The sequence below is a fragment of the Phycodurus eques genome, chromosome 3 (genome assembly GCF_024500275.1).
Source record: "Phycodurus eques isolate BA_2022a chromosome 3, UOR_Pequ_1.1, whole genome shotgun sequence".
Lineage (NCBI taxonomy): Eukaryota > Metazoa > Chordata > Actinopteri > Syngnathiformes > Syngnathidae > Phycodurus > Phycodurus eques.
This window is the reverse complement of record NC_084527.1, coordinates 17144847-17159505: the sequence shown is the minus strand read 5'-3', so window position 1 is coordinate 17159505 and position 14659 is coordinate 17144847. Positions and strand designations below refer to the sequence as shown.

Here is a 14659-nt window from a genome sequence, read left to right as displayed (position 1 = left end):
CAGCATTAACTTGGTTAGTTGTACAACTATTTTTATGCACAATGTGGACGGAAAGATAATTTTACTGACTTCGACTTCGAGATGTCAGCAGTGCGTTGAACATTACAGAGGAAATAAATGAACATGAAGAGGAGAAATACAGGTGCATCAGCACAGACTGATGAAAGGTAGCCTGTGATCTGTGGCAATTGAATTGATTAAAAGTCACGGTGCAGAGCAGATTTAAGTCGAACCGATTGTCCTGTGGCAAGAGCCGTGATAGCGGCTGTCGATTAACAAAATACACTGTCTGTCTTCCTCACACATCCTACATTTAGTCCTTATCAGTTCTGCCCGACTGCCGTGTTCCAAGAGGAACGGCGAAAGTCTGTAGTCAGCACCCACCATCAAAAAGACAACCATCAGCAATTCAGGTGCACTGTTCATTTCTTTTGTTCAACAGGCCACTGCCATGTTCAGCGTGACCTACAGTTTGTGGTCGGGGGGGGGAACTTAATAATAAAATAATAATAAAATCTCTACAGTTCTATGCTTCATTTGTCCTTGATAAACTGAGAGCATGCACCCATAAAATGATTTGCCCCCCATGACAAGTGAAGCAATCACTTGCTATCTTTACAATGACAGTTCATTACGATGTTTGACTCTTTTCCCAGTATCTGTGCGCTAGCTCTGTTGTCACAGCAGGCTCATGACGCAACAAGATTACAGAAGATGAATGACTTTGTGAGAATGAAAGCTGAAATCATAAAAGCTGTCACCCTAAAGCCAACTTTGAATTGGGTTGGCCAAACCGACTTGGAAATACAAATATAATATTTGTAGTAATACACAGCTTTGTGGAATGGGCTGTCCGGTGGTGTAAATCATGTTTTCCTAGCTGGAAATATATTGTGAGTATTGAGTAAATTGAATGTCAAAAATGTTTTTAATTTGAATCTGCAGGGAGATTGAACTGTCATTAACTTTAGTTAGTTGTGGCCATTTAAACCTCTACAGTTGTCAAAGACATTGTTGTCCATTCTCTACATACAAGTCAACTAAAACACAGTCCATTTAGGTAACTGGAAAGAGCTTCGAGTTATTCTTCTTGTCCATGTGTGACACATCGTAGCACAGCTTCATAAAGCAGCTTTAACAAGCAGGATGTATAATACACGTATTAAGGATAATGTTCAAAGGTGTGAAATTGGATTTGGCTCTGACAGAGCAAAAAAGCAAATACAGTAAAAGCCAGGAGATAGTGTGTTAAAGCTCAGCTAGACTACACAACCGGTTTTAAAACACTGGATGTGTGTTCGGTTTCACATTTAACTACTAGTACTTCTAGGTAGCATTCATTCTGCCGGAAACAAAAAATATAAGACTATTAAAGAGAAGACTATTTCATGTAGATGAACTCTAGTCTGAATCAACTCGTTGACGCGTTGCCGCAATGACGATTATAGCTTGAGGTTTTGGCAACAATATGGACGCCTCGCTGAAATCGACAGGTGGTGGGTTTGCACAGCAAACTAGCAGCAGTGCCTCAAGCGGGTGGCTATGCTTTAATAAAAATGAGACCGGTAGCACAGTCATTTGCAAAATATGCAAGTCTATCCTCAAATGTAACAAAAGCAAGAGTGCTATGCATGCCCATCTGAAAAGGCACCTGCTAACAATAGCTGATAATTAGCCTGAAATCCTCACAACAGCAAATTCACAAGGCACCCTCTCTTTGTCTCAACCGTCAGCCTTCATCCCACAGACACACACATGCAATAGTTTTCCTCCTTCCATTGCCCCCCCCCCCACTCACTCATCAGACAGTCGGATCTTATAAAGCAATCCACGTAACACGACTGCAGGTTTGGTAAAACATTCCCTCCTCCTGTATTTTTAAAATTATAAATTATTATTACATATTGTAGCTAGTATATATTGCCAAAAGTATTCACTCACATGCCTGACATGTCAATAAGACTTTCATCCATCCATTTTATGAGCCGCTTCTCCTCACTAGGGTCGCGGGCGTGCTGGAGCCTATCCCAGCTATCATCGGGCAGGAGGCGGGGTACACCCTGAACTGGTTGCCAGCCAATCGCAAGGCACATACAAACAAACAACCACTCGCACTCACATTCACACCTACGGGCAATTTAAAGTTGTCAATTAATCTACCATGCATGTTTTTGGGATGTGGTAGGAAACCGGAGTGCCCGGAGAAAACCCACGCAGACACGGGGAGAACATGCAAACTCCACACAGCCGCGGCCGGGGATTGAACCCCGGTCCTCAGAACTGTGAGGCAGACGCTCTAATCAGTCGTCTACCGTGCCGCCAATAAGACTTTCAATTTTAAAAAAAGAAAAGAATTGTCATCACCATAGTCTTGACTACAAAAAATCTGAAGTCGTTCAAGTTACAATTCTGTTTTGTGTGGTACTTTGAAATTGATACTTGGTATACGTTGTATCGTTCGGAATTTGCCGAGACATTGGGGAAAAATATGGCTAAAAAGTATAAAACTCGGGACATCAGCATATGTCAGTGGAGTACGGTTCAACCAGAATCAAAGCAGCAGCAGAATCCAGACTGCAGAAAACAGGAAAAAGACTCCACCCTTCCCTAGTGTCCCAGATTACTGAGTTTAGGAGATGGTGCAGTGTTGACCCCACATTGATGAGTGAGAATAGTGCATACTGATAGAAAGGAATAGAGCTTTATTGTCACAATGAAAATCAGTCAAATGTGATTCATTAGTAAATGAGACGGAGAGTTCAGGCAGTGGAATCAACTCATGTTAGCCTGCTATTGTCACTTGGTATCGAAGTTAGAGTGTATTGATTTTACATTTTACAGTTGTTAACTTTAACTTTTGCACTTCATGAATTTGTGATTATAATTTTATTACGCTGTTGTCATTCAGTATTGAAGAGCGATTAAACTGTATACTTCTGTGCTTTGGAGTGTTAGAAACAAAGGAAAGAAATTTAGGTTAACAAGAATATTGCAGACGTATGATATCAAGAAAGTCAAAACTGTACTGAAAACATTGCCTTACAGTTGAAGATTATTAATTGTGATGGTAATGGATTCATTACATTTTAATTGACTTAGAATGTCAAGCATTCTTTATTTCCCCACAAAAAAATAATATTAAAATGCATAAACCTTAATCCAAGAATCTTGTATGTCTTTTTTCGTAGTCAGTCAACAGTTCAAAGCAGTCCAAAATGATATTTTTCTGTGGCATAAAGTTAGACTGCCATTCTAAGGTAACACTTATTTATGTCTGTGTATCATTTAATTGCCATGGAGTGGTAGATTAGATTATTCGTCTCTCTAGTTAAACAATTGTCAATCTCCCCTTCTCTCTCTCACTCATTTTCTCGCATCGAACTGTAATGACTGTGAGGAAAATTGGCAGAGGTTAGTGCATTCAGCCCATTTCAAATAAGCTTCCCACAACCCTGAGGGCTTAAAAGGAAACAATAACTGAATTATGACAAGAATGCTTGCCAGCGGCGTGCAATCCTGGCTGGAGACAAATATAATAGCGTGATACTGATATGCTGACTTATTCCATTTCCCTTTGTGTTATGTCTTTTAATAAAAACGAGATTACATGTTAGCAAACAGCTCATCTGATATGAGTGTTGCTCGGGACAACATCATTAGTGTAAGGGGTCGTGGTTTAGGGTAAGACGGAGCTTGCTAATTGACATGTTACAGGAACACCTGCAATGAGTATGTTAAGATACAATTGCCTGTATAAATCACGTATAGTATCAGGGCTGATACAAAATGTGTTCTGTGCATATTGCCTAAGCAATCTTTCTCCCTTTCTTCTTTCAAGCCAATAGAATTGGTCGAATTTTACGTTTGTTTACCTACAATTTTGACATTCATTCATATAAGCAAGCCCTCTATCACTTGATGGAAGGCCCACCAGTCCTTTAATGTTTTTAAAATTCCTATTTGGCTAGGGTTAAATGTGTAAAGATACCTTCAGTTTACAACAACACCAGGGTGAAACTTACTGTGTTGGCAGTGAACACCACTGAAGCCAGGAGGACACTTGCAGACATAACCAATGAAGGTGTCGCCCCTGTAGGTCTCACTGATCTCACATGCCCCTCTGTTGTGGCAAGGGTTTGGGTGGCACGAACCTACGTGCAAAAAGAAAAAAAAAAAAAGACACGAATTGGTGGAATTACTCAACATAAACCAAAACCCGACTACCGGAATAGCTACAAGATATACTATACACTACACACAAATACGCTACTGAAAGTACTGAAACATTAAGCAGTTGGGCATATGAGCATTCAAAGGTTTATTCATTCATTCATTCATCTCACATTCACACCTACGGGCAATTTAGAGTCTTCAATGAATGCATGTTTTTGGGATGTGGGAGGAAACCGTGCCGCCTCAAAAGTTTAGAGAAAGACAAATTAGGTTAGCCTGTAAAGGTTATAGTGCATTAGGTTAATCCTAAGATTTCACCCAAAAGACGAATATCCCTAGCTTTTCATGAGAAGTGTATATGTATCATCAAGCTGAAACGTAAATTATATATATATTTTTAGTCTATTTAATATTTCATCGTTCCATGCATCAAAACGAGGTGCCCGGCCCTCATGAGCTTACAAAACACTGAAGTACAAAACAAATGTGAGCAATTAAGCAGTCAAGAAAACAACTCATCACAGTAACTATTAGACAGAAACCAAATCAACAACAAAATGTTGCTCATTCGCCAATCGACCTTACAATGCTTAAAGAATAAACTTTAAATTTATTGTCAGGTATAAAGTGTCCTCTTGCACTGTTGAAATGCTTTCAACACAAATTGTGCAGGTTGAAACAGTTTAAACAAAACTTGGAGTCTTTCTTTATCGGGCATAAAAAAAACAAATCAGGACCGTCTGCAAACAATTTACAAAAAGTAAAGAACCTAAAAACACAACACAATAAGAAGGTGCAAAAGTGCATGCATAAGTTCAAGTGAAAATGGAGGTCTCATTTTTCCAACTAATTTCAGAAAAAATAACCTCCAAGAAGAGAGAAATCCTAGAATATAAAAACTAAATGTTACAACAGTTACACGGTCCTGATAGCTTTGTTTTTTGGTGTTTTGGGAAGTGTTGAAATGACAAATTACAAATGATAAACTACTTGTATCACTTGAAATCAAGTATGCCTAAATATATTTAGATTTAAAAGCAGAACCATCCCAGGAAGATCTAGGGTTCCATGTGGAGATAAACATTAAAACAAACAATTTTAACGCATCAGCTCACCCTTAAGGGTACTTTAAAGTATAATTGTAAAAAGCAAACAACTTTAGCCTTCTTATATGTATGACGTGGCGATTTTTACACAATTTTCTTCAACTCTGTTTAGTACTTAAAATGTTCGATGTTGCCATTCCACACCAACAACTGATAACTGTGATAACATATACTAAAATATAACAATAGCCTGCAGTTCCACATTTATCTCTACCATTGTTTCTATTCAGCATTGACTGTCTAGTGAACACAAGAAAGTATTTTTTTTTTCTCTATCATCTGTGCTTTGGAGTGTTAGAAACAAAGGACATTTTTTTAGGTTAACAAGAAAAGCTGCTGCTGATTAATAACTCCGGTCAAAAATGATAATTATTATTTATTTATCTGTAATGGTGATGATCCAGACTCTGAGGCTTTTGGAACTTACTATGACACATGAATCATCTTCAGCAGCATGGCTCAGAGGTGCATTGCTACTCATGCAAACGTGCAGCATGAGCTTTATGCCGAGGTCTTGTGGCAGAGTTAGTGGCTTTATAAGTCCACAGGATGCTAATGGCTGTCTCATATTTTAAACATTTGAGTTGAACAACTGCTCTGAGATTGACCAAAATTAGCAACCTATTGGTTTATGATGGAAGTTAAGAGTCCAAAAGAGTAAAATCTTATAATGCAAATATATGCATTGGAAGTATTTCTGCTGATAGATGCAAGTAAAAACTTTGGTGCAAAAGATTATACCCTATCAACCTACTGTAAGTATGGAAAGCCGCTAGTCTCTGTGAGACGTAATTTCATGAAGTTAGTTTTGACTTCCAGTAAGGAGCTTTGTTTTTGTTTTTTTGTAAATGCTTTCTTAGAAACAAAGGACAGACGGTTTCAGATAGTTGAAATCGCACTTGTAAACAGACATTGTTTATTTTATTAGATTGCAGCTGAATCTTTTTCATATTTCTGTCACCAGGTATAATTACACGCTTTCCACAATTTAATGTTTTGCACAATCAACCACATCAGTTTAATTTGAAAGACATGCTGGGATGCAAGATTTTATTCAAAAATATGTAATTTTGAAGGCACTGTGGACAAGATGTCAGCACATCTGCTTCACAGTTCTGTGGTTGGTGATTTGAAGCCATACTGTGTGGAGTTTGCATTTCTCCTCGTGCTCGTTTGGGATTCCTCGGGCTACTCTGTCTTCCTCACACAGTCCAAATATATGCTTCTTAGGTTAATTGAAGACACCAAATTGTCCTTAGGTGTGATTGCCATCGATGTGACCTGCCTCTACCCTGCCCTGCTGACTCGAGTGAAAATGAGTAGTATAGATGGATAAATTCCGTATGTAATCTGTTTGTCGATGGTAACAGAAATACAGTAGTGACTTTGCCAAGTGATGTATATAATCTGTCTGATACAAACTGTGTGTTTTCGTTTTTTGTTTTTTTCAGGAGCAATAAAAAACGGCTTTAAAAAAAATATATATATATATATGTATATATATATACACACACACACACACACACACACACACATACTTATATATAACTAGCGGCACGGTGGACGACTGGTTAGAGCCTCAGCCTCACAGTTCTGAGGACCCTGGCCCCGACTGTGTGGAGTTTGCATGTTCTCCCCGTGCCTGCGTGGGTTTTCTCCGGGCACTCCGGTTTCCTCCCACATCCCAAAAACATGCATAAATTGGAGACTCTAAATTGCCCGTAGGTGTGACTGTGAGTGCGAACGGTTGTCTGTTTGTATGTGCCTGCGATTGGCTGGCCACCACTTCAGGGTGTACCCCGCCTCCTGCCCGATGACAGCTGGGATAGGCTCCAGCACGCCCGCGACCCGAGTGAGGAGAAGCGGCTCAGAAAATGGATGGATGGATATATAACTACTGCTGTTTAGTTACAGATTTAGCACTAGAAAGCTAAGTCGACCACCTATGTTGTACATGTACATTTAAGGCTTTCAAATCCTATACAAATGAAGCACTATGTAATTCGCCACCATTGAAATAGTTCATAGCAAATTTAAGCACAAAATGGTGACCTACAAGTATCAATTAACCCCCAGCTATGCAATTATTATCAATGATCAAATCATTGTCACGGCATTACATTCACAGTCCAATGCTGACGAAGTGACGACTGTCTTTTCTATTCAGCATGTGTCTTGTTTCATGACATGTACAAAATGTATGAAGGGGGGGGGGTTGTATTCCAAAACCGCTGTATGTGTTGTGGTTTTCTAAACATGGCAATATAAAACGTGTTTTTATTGTTTGTTTTGCTACATACTTTTAAACAGGACATGCAGAAGAAAATGGAGAATCCATTCATCCATCCATTTTCTACAGTGTTTGTCCTAATTAGGGTCGCAGGTGTGCTGGTCTGAACTGGACACCAGCCGATCACAGGGCAAGTATAGAGAGTCACGCCTATGGACAATTGGGAGTCTTCAATTAACCTAACAAGCATGTTTTTAGAATGTGGGAGAAAGCTTGAGTACCAGCAGAAAAAAACATGGGGAGAACATACAAGCATCAAACTGGTAGGCAAGAGCAGAGATTTGATCCCCAAACCTCTGAGCTGTGAGGCAGACGTGCTAACCAGTCATACACCGTGCTGCACAAAACAAAGAAGGATAATCTATTTACAGCCAAAAATCAGCAGATGCAGCATTCTCACCTGGCTGTGAATATATTTTGGGGGGAAACTGTTTTCCCTTTCAGGATCAGAATAAAAAGCTTCAATGTTGGCCACTCAGTGAAATATGCAAATATCACAACTGGTGATCTTTTAGTCACTTTAACAAGGTAACAGCCATGACATTTTGATTGTCATGTAAACGACCCTATTTTCCTACATTTTTCAGAGACTAAACAAAATGCAGCGCATAAAAAAAAATCAGTAAGTAAGAAAAAAAACAATTAAACATCACAAGTAAGAAGATTATTGTTCTCCTGCAGGAATTAGCCCCCTGAACGGGAATTACAAACGATGTAATCCCATCGAAATGGTGCCATTTCCAAGTGAGAAGAACCTGTATTAACTAATAATGAGCGTGGCAGCTAATCAGTTGAACAGAAGAATTTGTAAGAGCTTTCACAGAGGCTAGGCCAGCTGAGGGAATCCGGGTGACAGGTTTCTGAGATGTTTGGACATGATGATCTATAGTGGGACCAAACCGTGCTGACACCTCGCTAATGAAGAACGCATAAAGCAGAAAAAAATGGGAAGGGGTTGGAGGAGAGCACAGGGTGTCTGACAGATACTGAGACATTGTGTTCCGAATGGCAGAGAAATGCAAGTTTTATCATCAAATAGATATAAAAGACATTACATGACAACATTTTAAAAAGACTGACACTTGGGCACCTTTTGATTTGTGGAACTGGATGCAAATATGAGCAACAAATAAAGAAATCACGTAAAGACCGATACCATAATAATAAGAAATATATAAATATATACTTATATATATAATATATACTTAAATAAAATAAAAATGGAACTCCACTCGATTCTTTATTCATAAAATGTAACTCAGACTCTCACCCCAGAATGTTTGAGAACAAATTTCAGACGCCATGTCTTAGACTGTGGTGATAGAAAGCCTGCACGATTCTGATTCTGATTCCGGACACTGTAGAAGCAAGGATGACAAGATGCTACGGATAACCATGCATCTAAAACAAGCAGGTTTTGGACCATGTACTGCATGTCGTCCCAGAACATTTCTGCGGGATGTCAGGTATTACCTACTTCACTGCTCTGTGTTTGTTGTGTGATGTCTGACTGTGTTTATGTGTGCATGTCTGCAGGCAAACAGCAGCAGCTTTCCTGTCTGAATGTCAGCCGCTCGAGCCATCGCTCGTCTTGTGATCGATGTGAGTTGCCGCACAGTCCAGCAGGAGTGCCGTGATTTCTTTTCCTGGCTGCAAAGAAAGTTCAATCAATCAGACGCGGAAACATGTCCAGTGGTTAAACACAGGAAAGTATTATTTGTTTCCTTTTGGGGATCTATCACAAGACACATTCAGGGTTGAATCTATTGGGTATGTGCCTCTACATTTTAGCTGGCAGTTTTAAAGGAAATTAGCTTAGATTTTAATAACTACATTGCTTATTCTATTACAGTGCATTTTATTACTTAGCTATAATTACTGGATATAAAACAATATTACTATAGAAAGTGAGCTACTGCACTTCAGATGATAATGTACATTTGACTTATTAAATGGAATAACTGTACATTCTTTACCAGACATGCGTATTTATTAAGAAGTCCCTCGATGAGTTTCATCACCAACAGATTGAGAGCAAAAGAAATAATAATTAACACACATTTAATCGATTATGCTGCAGATCCCTAGGATGTAGTGTTTGGCTTTTTTGTTCATTATGTTGTTCCGTCACACAGTGCATATATTGTCATGCTTTGAAATATTTTCTCATGGAATTGTGGTTATATCTACATAAAGGAAGGAAAGGGGGCTGACTTGTGTTGTAATGCTCAGTCAGAGAAATAACCTACTACATCAAGGTTACCCCATTCCTTTCTATAAAGACTTGGCATACAAGAAAGAAAGAAAAATGTGAAGGTCTTTTACAGCTTCACTGACAATGAATGAAGTCAAAAATGAAGTTCAATTACTAAAATCCCTGTTCTAATGCCTGTAAATTTACATCATTACATTGGGTCACAGAGCGGCCAGACAGCATTACTGACTGGATGGCTGATTTCTGCTGATCCCAGTGAAGTGGCTCAAGTTGTGGAGCCGAAGAATAAAATGCACAAGCAGTGTGTTTAATCTAATGCTCGACAAACAAGCATGTCTCACAATAACAACCGTCGTGAAACGCACACTTCTATTGCAGCCATTCAGTTGGATTTCGCATTGCTGAGTTAAGGTATCAAGGCAGCCCTTTGTCCACCTTGTTACACAATTTATTGTTAAAAGGACATGTTTTACTGGCTTCGGGAGAGTGGAATTTACATAGGAGCTTCTCAACTGTGCATGCACAGCCGGCCTAGTCTCAGCCAAATGTGACATGGCCTAATTGTGTCAAATCATGTTTAACCCTGCCTTTCTTTACAGATGGGCCTCTGCGGTTCAACATTTGACAAAGTCAGACAAATGCACTTAGAGTTTAACAGATTACGAACCATGAAGAGGCAAAATGCCTTTGGAATATGTCAAACAGTAATGAAAGCCAAGGTCACATTGAAGATCGACATCTTTCTGGAAGTCCTGTCAGAGACTAAATGTCACCAAAATGTCACAGCACCACCCTTAAAGGTCTCCTCTTAACAAGGTGTTTTTTTGGTCTTGATTCTGATCATGAGCAACAGAAAATTGTCGATAATAACATCAATTACCACCTGTGATTTATTTTTCTTTCCAATTTATCAGAGTCAACCTGTCTAGAGACGGGTAGTGAGGCTGTGATCAGCGCCTTTTAAAGTCATTGTCTGTCATGTTTACTTTAAAGTAATGGCTTCATTCACTTCATGCATGTAACACGGATATTGACTGTCACTGTCATGGTGACAAGTTTTGTTCACTTTATTAGCTTCACTTAGTTTTCAATTTTTTTTTGTCAATGAACAAATGTATGGTGCTCAAAAGTACAGTACTACCTTGATGTACGACAGCCCCAAGTTCCCCATCTTAGAGTTTTAAGTAAAGGTACTATAATGCCCTCACATGTGGGCAAGGAGAACCACATTCACCAATGCACTTACAGCCATTTATTGAACAGGACAAACAGTCTAACACAAATACAAAATGAAATCACTTGCATGTAGCTGCTGTTGGCCACAACTCACGCCCAGACGCTCACAAGCAGACAAACCACCCAACCAAACTCCAGTTCCTGATGTCACTCACTAGGCAACGCCCCTTAAAGTTACACATACAACACTCGACTACTACAGTACATTTCTTTCTTTAGAATCTCTATGACGTTTTATTATGTTTCTTCATTACAAACAAACAAAATATGGAGTTTTTTTGGAGAGTCACTGAGCAAGTAATTAGTAATAAAAAAATAAATTAAAAAAAAAAAAAAAAAAAAGTAATAATTGCAAGTAATTTTTTTTTTTTTTTTTTTTTTTTTTGACAATTGTGCAAAAAGATATATATATACTGTACAGCCATGCAATCGGTTCATTTGTGGCACGTCATCATCTTTAGTAGACGCTTCAATGAAATGACGTCATCGAGGAACGACTGGCCCATTTCCCTCAAACTTTCCCACCTCCTCCCGCCTCACTAGGAGCTAGCATGTAAAAAGAAGAGCGAGGAGCTACGAAAATAGCAAGTTGCAAATATAGAAATGAGATGAGCCCAACGAGTTATAATAACCAAAGCGCGACTTGAAAGTTCTTACAACAAAAAAGCTACATTTTTGGAGGAATTGTTTTATCCTTACTGGGACCTATTTGCACTTGGTGTGAACACGCAGATACATATTAATGTACATGGTTTTCTTTATTCTCAGTTAAGCTTAAACTTGAAATGCATGTATGATATGCAGAATGAAGACAAAATAACGACTTGACAACTATTACAGTGAGTACAATGGGAGTTCTCAGATGAATAAGTGAGTAAATGACACACCGTGTGTTCTTCTCTATAATGGGTTCTCATTTTATGTAAGACGCTCTTGTGCACAAAATGAGCACCCATGAGAGCATGTGATAAATTACTCTGCATTGATACTGAAGGGGGACATTTGGATATTCGAACAGGAGAGGCTCTTGATGAAAGACCGCCACCTTTTGTAATCACAGGCTATTAAACCCAAGATGGGTTTGATTTTACCTAGAGATTTTGTTCTGTGCAAAGTTATACTGCATTCAGAAATTACAGTGAATTTATTCAATAAACTAACTCTGAATTCAATAGAAAAAGGTGAGAGACATTTGTTCTCATTGCATTCATGTGCCACACTCAGCAAAGCCATTTTCCTTCAATTCTTGCAGCTAAATTCAAAGTGGGTCACAGTAATAAGGAATGTTCTATTTGTAATATGGTGAGTATGCATTCTAACATAGAATAACATAAAAAAAGGTTCCATCGGTGGTTCATTGAGATGAAATAGAGCCAATTTATCAGTTGTATTGCTCTAGATTGACAACAAAATGAAAGACGATACTCTTCTATGTTTAGCAGACTAAGCACATTTTCTTCCGTCTACCCTTGAGTTTCAATGCAAATGTGAATGTGGTTTGGATGGCGAAGGATGAGGCTCATGTACTACATACAGTCTCAGGTACAAAGTCCCCAAAGAAACTAACAAATACTGTATTCGCACAAATATTCCCTTCAGCTAGACAAGGGTGCAATAAAATATGCAGATTAGACACATCATGACGACAGACAATATGCAAAATTGTGTCATGAGCAATGACAAGCTGTGTGGTCTCATATGTGACTTTCCTCTTCATACTGTCCTATTTTCTCTTCAAGTCCAGTTCCAGGTCAGTGGTCGCAAGTCACACCTAATTTGGGTCGATATGAAGTATGATAATAGTTTCTCCTGCTGTTCTCATTTCTGCCTGTCAAATGAAACCCGGAAACCTTTAGACATTGCCTGTAGTATCGAATGCTATTGCACTAATAAGGACCAAATGTGTTTATTTAGATTTGAATTTTTTTAATATTCATTTGTTAAGATTTGAAATCGGAGTTTCCAACTGACATCAGTATATTACAGTATTCAGTCGTGCCTTTTGATACGAGTGACCCGACTCAGTTTTTCGATATACAAGTGTTATTTGGCAGATTTTTTGCTATGACTTGCGAGCAAAAAGTTCTGATATGAGCGCTGTACGATGGCAGTGAACTCAACGAAGCTCACTTCACAACAAGCAGCAGTTTGGCATAGTGAACAAATCTTCACAAAAGAGAAAAAAAAAAATGTCTTTATTTGTCTGAATAACTATTATATTATTGCATTATTATTGCATGCACTGATTGGCAAAACTTAGAAAATACGTTATTTCGAGCCTTTTTAAAAACAATGGACCTAAACAACAAATATATTTATTTTATTATTGTTAATTGTAATTTGTTTATTTCTTGTATACGTTTAATGAATGTCAAAATGTTGTTATGTACTTATTTTTTATTCATTTAACCAACATTGCATTTGTTTACATTATAATAAAGGAAGTTTATGTGTCATTGCTTTCCTAAGACAGAAACTCCAACAGTACTCGGTATTGCTGTGTAGAGCTAATGGGCGGCATTTAAGGAAGCAAGGCATCATGCTCTCTTGATACATGAATACATAACAAATAAGGTTTTGCGTTAGAGGAATACTTTTTTCCTGGATTGGAAAGACAACATTAGCACACCAACAACTTTAAAGAAAAAACTATAGTCGGAAATAAGACAAAACTCTGAAAGAGTCAAGACATGCTCACATCACAGACAAAAGAATAGCTATACTATAAGAGGCAATTTAAAGAAGGCTACCTCGTGAATTGAATTACCAATTGTTACAACCAGGCCAGATGAGTGAGACGATAAGAGTAACATAAAGGAAGGACGACACTCAGCCAAGACTTAGAAACTCCCTGTACGGCACAGCATGCGCGCAAGACACAACAATGGAAATCACGTTATCAAGCATAAAAATCTCCCACCTGCTGAATTTGGTTCCTCACCATCTGCTGTTGCGGAGATGTGAAGGGGGCAGGAGGGGAAGAAGGAAAATTTAGCATCTCTGCTACGTATGTTACAGTATGCAGTGATCTGACTGTACTGAGCCAACAATAATTGCAATATGCACTCACATATGGGTAGTAACAGTCCGCATGCAATCTGAGAATGTGCAGTTTAAAAAGAGGGGCACACCTGCTTCCTGTCAGGTTAAAAATCCTTCCAAACTACCCATCCACTCATTCACACCAAGCAATTATCCTATGTCCTGGTTGAGGCATTGTACTAATATGTAGCTATCATGCTGCGCCAATATCGGATTAACCCCTATGGCACACGAGCTCACTCGCTGTACCGGCTGACTGGCTCGGCACCACTCCATTTGGCTCATTTACCATCATTACCACAGTCCTCTATATCCATCATCACTTGCAAAATTGCCCCAAAAATGGGCCAGAACACTGGACGTAGATGTGAAAGAACAAGGGAGTCTGACAAATGGGATGACAGATAGGACTGCCTTCACTGACGAGATCTCCATTTAAAAAAAAAAACGATCATGTTGTGTGCTTCATGGAACTTCACATGTACATTATGTCTGGATAAAACACATAGTGCTATCATGTTGCAATGGCAACATCAACCATTTATCGCCAACTAATGATAGTGCTAATGTCCATACTTGTATAATTAAAGTATGATT

At 38.7% G+C, this 14659-nt stretch overlaps 1 protein-coding gene across 2 annotated transcripts in view; it reads right to left on the bottom strand.

Annotated features, from left to right (window-relative positions):
- Window positions 1-14659, bottom strand: part of LOC133400069 (EGF-like repeat and discoidin I-like domain-containing protein 3) — a 109061-nt gene that overhangs the window by 73440 nt on the left and 20962 nt on the right. For both annotated transcript variants that reach the window (XM_061672283.1, XM_061672285.1), the window contains exon 2: window positions 4023-4151. In XM_061672283.1, the coding sequence (XP_061528267.1) occupies window positions 4023-4151 (129 nt within the window). The remainder of the gene's footprint in view (window positions 1-4022; window positions 4152-14659) is intronic.